At 32.6% G+C, this 9,532-nt stretch overlaps 1 protein-coding gene across 1 annotated transcript; it reads left to right on the top strand.

Annotated features, from left to right (window-relative positions):
- The first annotated feature begins 5,897 nt into the window (after positions 1-5,897).
- Positions 5,898-8,447, top strand: LOC108211204 (mannitol dehydrogenase). The gene is made up of 5 exons (XM_017382738.2): positions 5,898-6,067; positions 6,324-6,437; positions 7,221-7,734; positions 7,848-8,001; positions 8,115-8,447. Exons 1-5 carry the CDS (start codon positions 5,970-5,972, stop codon positions 8,315-8,317), a joined length of 1,083 nt encoding a protein of 360 aa, XP_017238227.1. The 5' UTR covers positions 5,898-5,969; the 3' UTR covers positions 8,318-8,447.
- Positions 8,448-9,532: the final 1,085 nt, after the last annotated feature.

Raw genomic sequence — 9,532 nt, 5'->3', positions numbered from 1 at the left:
AGGAGCCTTGGCGAGGCCCTAACGGGCCCGGGGTGGATTGAGTGGGGGTGAGGGTGGGCCCTAGATGGGTTATGATATATAGGGGGTGGGTGATGACATATAGGGGGTGGGTGAGGTCATTTAGGTATTGTTTCTCTTGATTTCCATTTTAGGTTTTTAGTGATTTCCATTTGACCAATTGCCTATATATTTGTACAACAGATGACAACTCAACTTGTTTCTGAATATGTGTCAACTTGATTCAGAATAAATCAATCTGGATTACTCTCTGATAAAAAGTTTAAGTAAATAATAGATAGTTTAGGTGGAATCGGATCAAGAATGTCAAGTAGATCATAAATTGATCCCAAATTATGAAAGCAATAGTGCTATTATTAAAATTATGAAAACTTTGTTACTAATTAATGGATCCAAATGAAGAATCCAAGTGCAACAGATGATTAAGGCAGGGGGATCCAATGTCCCCCTTCTTATTAGCTTTTAACCCGTGCGAAACACGGGCGGGTATATATATCTCGTAATTTATTATTTTTAATTTAAATTTTAACATTATTTTATTACTATATTAATATTAATAAATTGAATTTTAATTAAAAAATGATTATATTTTCTCACGAAAATTTAGTTTTTATAATTTATTATCTATATATAAATATTGGTTTGTTATTAATATATGATAATTTATTATTCAATTAATTTTAAATCATATTTTTCATATTTCGCATATCTTAACATATTAGAGTTTGAAAAGGTTATGTAATGGTTCGCGTTTATATTGAAATAGAACACGTTAGAATTTTAAAGAGTTTAATGAAGGTTTTTATTAAAAAAAGATATTCAAAATTATATATTTATGATTTTAATTTTAACATCATTATAATTTTTTTATGGAATATTATATGATAATGTATTGTCATGAGTGTTTTTAATATTTGAAACTATTTTTATGAAATATTATATAATAATGTATTGTCATGAGTGTTTTTAGTATTTGAAACTGTTAAACAATGTAAGACTAATAGACTCCACAACATGTAGACTTTTAGTTCCAAAAGGTGAGTACCAAACCAAAAAACGTGAACAAAAAGTAGGATTACAAATTATACCCACATTGACTTATTATAGTATAGTATAGATAATGGCAGATATCTTCAATCTAATGATAGAAAGAGCGAGGCTACTAGGACTTATTAAAGGAATTTAAATAAAAGAAGGATTAGAGGAACTCAAACATTTTTAATTTATGGATGACACAATCATTATGTTGGATCAAGATGTGGAGATCCTAACAAAATTACAGAAGAATTAGAGAGCTTCACTGTGACAATCAATCCGCTCTTCATATTGCACATAGTCTGACCGGTTTTTCACGAGCGTACCAAACACATAGACATTTATTGTCATTTTATCCGAGATAAGGTACTCGAGGGCTTACTTAACCTTAGTTATCCACCAACTCAGAACAACATGCAGATGTGCTTAGTAAGATGATTTCTTTTTCATAATTTATATTTTTATCACAACAAAATTTTACTTTTAAACATATTAATATTATAGTGTTGGGCTCCTTGGAGACTATTTTATTTGGAGTATTTGAAAACCTTATCCATCACCCTTAGATTAAAACATAAATGAACGTTGGATATCAAAGACATGTGGATAACAATTATATTTTCAAGATAACTATTTCGAATATTCTACTGTCTAGATATTCTACATACAAAAGCACAACCCCACTTGATGCAGCATTAAACTTACAGTTACAAGTCAATTGTCATTCTAAAATCTCTCCTCTAAACCAAATCAACAATGGAGATAAACATGTCGCCGCAGCATAAGGGAAGAATTATGAGAAAAGGGTTGCAAGACTATATACGGATTGCACATTGTTGGGAAACAAGGACGATGAGTTCAGGTATGTTTACAAGATTCACACATGTGATTAATTAATCGTGTAAAGCTATGAATGTTCTTCTATTTTCTTGTTTATAAGTCGACTGAATATTTGATGCCATTTGCAGAAGAACTAGAACAAATAAAAACTAGAGCGATAGCACTACAAGAAAAGCGGTTATTTTCGACCTGTTATTTTCGACCGGCGGCTATTTTCGACCGTAAACGGTCGAAAATAATTATTTCGACCAAACTCGGTCGAAAATACGTCCGGTCGAATTTAATTGGTCGAAAATAGACATAAATTCGACCATTTTTTTAGTTGGTCGAAAAATTTGATGGCAAAATAAAGGGGGGAAAGTTCCCGCCCAAAAAATTTCAACTAATTTCGACTATTTTTGGTCGAAATTATTAATTTCAACCAAAAAAGGTCGAAATTAATAATTTCGACCAAATATGGTCGAATTTATTTTGACCACAAAATTGAGGGGGAAAGTTCCCGCCCAAAAATTTTGAGCGGGAAAATTGCCGCCTAATTATGTTCAAAAAAATTTGAACTAATTTCGACCATTTCTGGTCGAAATTATTATTTTCGACCATTTCCGGTCGAATTTATTATTTTCGATCATTTCTGGTCGAATTTAACAATTTCGACCTTTCTGGTCGAATTTAATAATTTCCACCAGAAATGGTCGAAATTATTAAATCGGCCAAATATTATTGAAATTATATTTTTTTTATAAAATCACAAATCTTGTTAGTTTAATACAAATTCTTGCATAGATCAACATAAAAATTAAAACAAACATGAATATCTTTATAATTATGTGTTGTCATAAATTTTATAATCACAAATCATATTAATTTAATATATTTTGAAATTTTAGAGATATGACTAAAGTTAATCAATCTTAACATCTGTAAGGTTGGATCATCGATAAATATTTTAAAAAAAAATTCAAACTACCAAATCACGAGTATACACGATTTAGATATAATAGTTAAATAATCAGTTGACTGTTAAAATCTCAAATCATATAAATTTAATATTTGTTGAAAATTTAAGAATATGATTAAAATATATCGATCTTAACATCCATAAGGTTGGATCATTGATAATTATTTTTTTTAAAATCAAATTAACAAACCAGGAGTATACAATATTTGGATGTAATAGTCAAATTATCAATCGATTGTCCAAATCTCAAATCATATAAATCATATATCGATATTAACATCTATAAGATTGGATCATCGATAATTATTTTTTAAAAAATAAAACTACCAAAATAGGATTATACACTATAGATGTATTAGTAAAATTATTAGTTGACTGTTAAAATTTCAAATTATATTTGTTTAATATTTTGTGAGTTTTAGGAATATGACTAAAATAGATCGATCTTAACATCTATAAGGTTGGATCATTGAGAATTATTTTTAAAAAATTCAAATTAACAAATTAGGAGTATACAAGATTTAGATGTACTAGCCAAATTATCAGTTGGCTGTTAAAATATCAAATTATATAAATTTAATATTTATTAAAATTTTAATAATATAACTAAAATATTTATTAATATCAAATTATATTAATATTAATTTATATAAGATTGTTTTATCGATAATTATTTTTAAATAATTCAAAATAACAACCGGGAAATAACACTAGTTAGAAGTATTATATGAATCAAACTTAATAATTTTCTAAAATTTTAATAATACCACTAAAATATATTAAATCCAAAAAGTTTGGATACAAGCTTAAATATTAAAAACAAAAACTTATTAACCAGTTTTTGTCATCTGTTCATTGTATAAAAAGGTTAACTTAAACTCTCAATGAGCTCCCCACATATCTTTTCTTCAGTGTCGCCCGCAACAATTCATACATACAAGCTATTCACGCCCGACCGCCCGAGGTACCCCTTCTCTCTCTCTTCCTCCATATAATCTATCTGCAGCTATATTTTTAAAACTCTTCCCGGTTCATCTCTCCCAAAATGAACGTGGTTCAGTTACCGTCGCTGTGGAGCTAATGGACTTTTTATCTTGTTCATGGAGCAGGTCTTCTGTATAGTCTCTAAAAATCCTCAAAGCTAACACAGTCACCAACGACTTTGTCGACTCCTCCGGCACCGTTTTGGTGAATATCTCTGGCGCCGATGATGAAGAGGCCCCTGTTTCCGACAACCCCTTTTCGTTTGCCGATACCTTACATATACATACATAAATTTATATGTATGTTCAAGTTTATTGTAGATACAAACAAACTTATTTATGGGTTTGAGTTGAGTTTAGTTTATGCTTTGTTTTGTTTGATATATGCTTTGTTTTAAACTTCTTTGGATTTCTTATGTATAAGTAATTCTGGTGTTCTTCAAGAATCATGTTACTATTGTTACCTTAGAATTAAAGAGATTGTTTGTTGGTTTTATGTCTTAATTTCTCATTCATGCTGCATTGTGCAACAGTCTGCTGTATTTTTTTTTAAAATGTGGTATGTTAAATTCGACCGGATTTGGTCGAATTTAGCATGTATAAATTCGACCAATTTCAGTCGAAATTATACTTTTTGGGCGGCAAATTTGAATTTTTTTGAATTTTTGAAATTTTCAAATTTCGGTCGAATTTATAATTTCGACCATATTTGGTCGAAATTAATTTCGACCATATTTGGTCGAAATTAAATATTTTCGACCGGGTTTTTAATTTCGACTAGCTTATATTCGACCAACTTTTTCCGGTCGAAAATAGCTATTTTCGACCAGATTTTGACGGTCGAAAAGTCATCGTGAAAGAAGCGGGAAACAAATAAAGAACACGACCAATAACAGCATAACATGAGAACATTTCTCGGGATAAAGAAAGTGTAAAAGAAAGGCTAAATGAACTAACTGCAATCCGAAATTGCCATCCTCACATAACTGACCATTACAAGACAAATATACTATATACAAATAATACATACGGAACTAGTTGTATACCATAGAACGTTTGATTTTTAAAAAATTAAAAAATGACCGCTGTTGGATTGTATTGCAAGGGAGGGCCAAGATTATGGACTCTAATACTCCAAGTAAATATGATCTCTATGTATTATTAATTCGTTGTCCGCTCAAGTGTTAAAAAGCTCAATTGTTAAAAAGTCCTCTCCGCCTAGAACCGCTTTTCGTAACACTTTGTCCTCGACTCGAATAACTTGAATTGATTCTTTTTGTTCTTCTGTCGGAATAAGGTGCCTGAAAACGAATACGAGTTATTTTAGTTCTAGTGAGAATGGAAGTGTGTTTCTTACATTGATACTGAGCACTCAGCAGACAGCAATAGCATGCATCAGCATCACTGTTCACGTGTAACGTGTTACAACTTCCAGCATGCAACTCAGTTGACAAGAAGGAAGGGACAAATCGGAAAAGACGAATACATGTGAATAACATGTATGGAATTTTCATATTTTTAATTTTTTATATTACATCAAAATAGAAACTCTAAGAATATTAAAGCAATCTGAAATAATTATTTCAAAACGAGTTAAAAGTAATAATTATTCTATACACCTGGACTTGATAGAGACTATAGTATTCCAACTGTTGTGGGATGGGAGAGACTGCTTAATGTGAATACCAAGTCGGCCATATATTTAAGTTTTTCTGATATTGCTTATTATGTTTTCTTCTATCAGCTATTTAATTTTTGGATTTTTAATTTCAAAGAGGATGTGTTTGATATTATTTTATAATTCTAATTTTACAAAATATATAGTATGATATCTAAAAAATTGAAAAAAGTAAATGTTTATCCTTCACATATTTAAACCTTTTTTTTGTATTAATTTTATCATAAATTAAATAATTTATGAATGACGACAATTCCCTAAAAAAGAAAAAGAAGAGAACACAATTCACATGTGGGTGGGCCTAAAATAACGGGCCCATATCAACTCGAAGCTGCCAAGTGCGTGTAACACACAACACAAACTCTATATATGTACAGGCTTCTGCATTCTGCAATAACACAAAGTGTGATTTATCTCGTACAACTTTGAAGCCACAAAAATAATTCGTGTTCCAGAAATGGCAAAGTCACCGGAAACAGAACATCCCGTCAAGGCTTTTGGCTGGGCCGCTACCGATACCTCCGGCCATCTCGCTCCGCTCAAATTTTCAAGAAGGTGCACATCATTTTTTTCACCAATTTATCTTATTTTTTTATCGAGATATATCTGTATCAAGACATTTGTACACAACTTACAACCGACCCTCGAATTTATGAACCTTAATCGAAATCAATTTTATGTCCTAACTTTTATATATGCGGCAAGCCTGTTAATCTCGAAATAAATTTCGGTGCAAGTCTTGTCTGTCTATATTTCGGTACATACAGAGTTTTCTACAGGCAAATTTCTGTGTGTTTTGTGGGTGGTGCAGAGAAACAGGTGAGAAGGATGTGAGGTTCAAAGTGTTGTACTGCGGGGTTTGTCATTCAGATCTTCACATGATCAAAAACGAATGGGGCATGACCAGATATCCTATTGTTCCTGGGTAACTTCTCGCATCTATAATTTATCATCTTTTCGTATGTGTTTATGTCTTTATATTGTGCACAGATCTGGTCTTGAACCACCGAAATATATGTGAAATCCTCCTTCAGAAAATTTTATCTTGAATGATGCATTCTCATTAAATATTCATGAGATTTTACATAGTCCTGGAATAATTTTAATTTCGTTATTTGCTCAAGGGAAAAGCCGGTATCGTTTTGTTATGTAAATTTAGCCCGGGGAAAAATGTTGTACTGTTTTAAATATATTATGAAGTTTGTTTTCTTGTCCGAAAGTGCTCATATCACACTTCGATAAAAATTATGTATTTGTCTTTTACACGAGTGACTCGTGTATGAATAGATATGATACGTAAGGAACCTCTTGTATACAGAGGCTGTTCTATAAGTTTCTCGCTTGGTAGCGCAGTTGCCGGTGATTTTTTAAAACTAGTGTCATCAAGGTAATTTGCGTAAATTTTACTGCTTTAGTCTGATTTCAGTGAAAAATAAATTTTGGTATTTGATGATAGTGTTTGAATGTAATTGATGAAACATACATTTCAAGAACTGAATATCTTGAATTACTCTCTCTCACAGATGAATAGATGATGGATTGGCTATAAAATTAATTTGTGTGTAAAAGTAGTTCTAATGTTATTTAATTCTCAAACCATTCGTAAGAATGTGGGACAATACTTGTATCAAACAGGGCAGGATCGTTAGCAACTACAACTATGTAATATCTTGAATTACATGTATTGATGCGTAAATTATTTCAACAGGCATGAGCTTGTAGGAGTGGTAACAGAAGTGGGGAGCAAAGTGGAAAAAGTCAAGGTTGGAGATAATGTTGGAGTAGGGGTTTTGGTTGGATCTTGCCGTTCATGTGATAGTTGCAGTGGTGATTCAGAAAACTACTGTCCGAAAATGATACAGACCTACAATTCTCCCTCTGTTGATGGAAGTATAACCTATGGAGGCTATTCCGAATCAATGGTTGCAGATGAACATTTTGTTGTTCGTTGGCCTGAAAATTTGCCACTTGATTCTGGTGCTCCCCTGCTCTGTGCTGGGATCACAACTTATAGTCCCCTTAAACACTTTGGACTAGACAAGCCTGGTATTAAACTCGGAATTGTAGGTTTAGGTGGGCTTGGGCACGTAGCTGTTAAGCTTGCAAAAGCTTTTGGTGCTCATGTAACAGTTATAAGTACTTCTGAAGGCAAGAAGAAGGAAGCTCTGGAGAAACTTGGTGCTGATTCTTTTTTGGTTAGCCGTGATCCCGAGCAGTTGAAGGTAGCCATATATGATCATATAAACCTTAACTAATTAAGCTTTGTGACACTACCTTTCATTTATTTTTCTTGATTTTATCAAATTCTCGTCATGTAATGATCAAATTCATGTAGGGTGCAATGGGATCAATGGATGGTATTTTAGATACTGTTTCTGCAAATCACCCTGTGGTACCTTTGCTTGGGCTACTGAAGACTGATGGAAAACTTATTATGGTTGGTTTACCAGATAAGCCTATGGAGGTGCCAGCATTTCCTTTAGTTCTTGGTGAGTATTGTAACAAACTTTAAAAATGACAGGCAAATTAATACTATATTTACTATATATTACACAAACCAGATTTTAAAATTCAACTGTATTGTGTGAATGAAATTTGATAGGGAGAAAGACTCTATCTGGGAGTGCTATCGGTGGATTGAAGGAAACTCAAGAAATGCTTGATTTTGCAGCAAAGCACAACATCACGGCTGATGTTGAGGTTATCCCAGTGGACTATGTGAACACTGCAATGGAGAGACTTATGAAATCGGATGTCCGTTATAGGTTTGTCATTGACATTGGGAATACATTGAAGTCTGAATGAATAGTACTTTGTTTGTGTTAAAGATTTATCATTCCTTGCAATTTTTTATTTGTGTTGCGGCGCTGATGTATTTTTCAAAATTAGAACTGTAATGGCTACATTTCTACAAATAAATGGCTGTTTTCTAATCTCTCTATGTATTCTAGTAAGTAGTAACGCTCTATGTTTTTCAGTAATTTGTAAAAATTGATCAGATACAAGTACACCAGAGGGATTGAGTACCGAGTTTGACGATTGCAACTCGCTGTGAGCAGCTGTCACGGTAGAGATACTTAGGGCTGTACATTCAATCCGCTCAACCGCATCAACCGCAACAACCACCCGCAACCGATCCGTGTATTATGGATAACCGCACAATGTGGACGGTCGCGGATGGATTTTTTATAACCATTAATTTGCGGTTTGGTTGCGGATTCATTTTTTTTAAAATCGCAAAAAACCAACCGCAACCGCCAACCGCACATTATATAAATTTAAATATATTTATTATATATGTTTATATATTTACATATAGATATTCACATAAATAAAAAAAATTACTAAATTAATGAAATTTGGACTCTTTCAGCAAGGCCCAATATAAATTAGTCAATGTGTCCATGACTGTAATTTATTTCATGTTCCAAATGGAAACTTATATCAGAGTGTATGATAGAACTTCTTTGTCTAACTATTTTAGCGGTTGAACCGCAACTCAAACCGCAACCAACCGCAATTACGTGGGTGGATTTGGTTGATTTTTTTTAACCAACGGTTTGGTCGCGGTTTGAGATTTTAGAAAACCGCAAGTTGCGGTTTGGTTCGGTTATTACCCTCCAACCGAACCAATCCGAACCGCGTACAGGCCGTCTCAGATACTCCATGATTATTCTGGTCCTTAATGACATCTAATGAAATACTCCCTCCGTTTCATAATTATGCATTAAATGACCATAACATGTGGAGTGACTCTTTTGTATGTATTATTTTTTACTTTTTATATTTTAAGGCGGGATGACAATTAGTACCGAATCGATGAATACCCTATCCGTACCGATTCAATTGGATTTTACTAACCGAATATTTCGAGTTTGGGTTTGATTTATTAAACACAAACTATTTTTGGGTCGGGCTTCGGTTATGGCATACCGTTTCCAACCCGACCCGAAAACCTAAAACTCATTATTTTTTGACCCGAACCCGACCTAAAACTTGTATTATTATTATAAATAATAT

This window comes from Daucus carota, chromosome 3 (genome assembly GCF_001625215.2).
Source record: "Daucus carota subsp. sativus chromosome 3, DH1 v3.0, whole genome shotgun sequence".
NCBI lineage: Eukaryota > Viridiplantae > Streptophyta > Magnoliopsida > Apiales > Apiaceae > Daucus > Daucus carota.
Note: the sequence above shows the minus strand (reverse complement) of the source record. Positions and strands in the feature narration are given on the sequence as shown.

Coding starts and splice junctions, on each gene's coding strand:
- LOC108211204 (XM_017382738.2), top strand. CDS start 5,970: ATGGCAAAGTCACCGGAAACAGAACATCCCGTCAAGGCTTTTGGCTGG. Junction 6,068..6,323: donor CCGCTCAAATTTTCAAGAAG/GTGCACATCATT, acceptor TGGGTGGTGCAG/AGAAACAGGTGAGAAGGATG. Junction 8,002..8,114: donor AGCATTTCCTTTAGTTCTTG/GTGAGTATTGTA, acceptor GAAATTTGATAG/GGAGAAAGACTCTATCTGGG.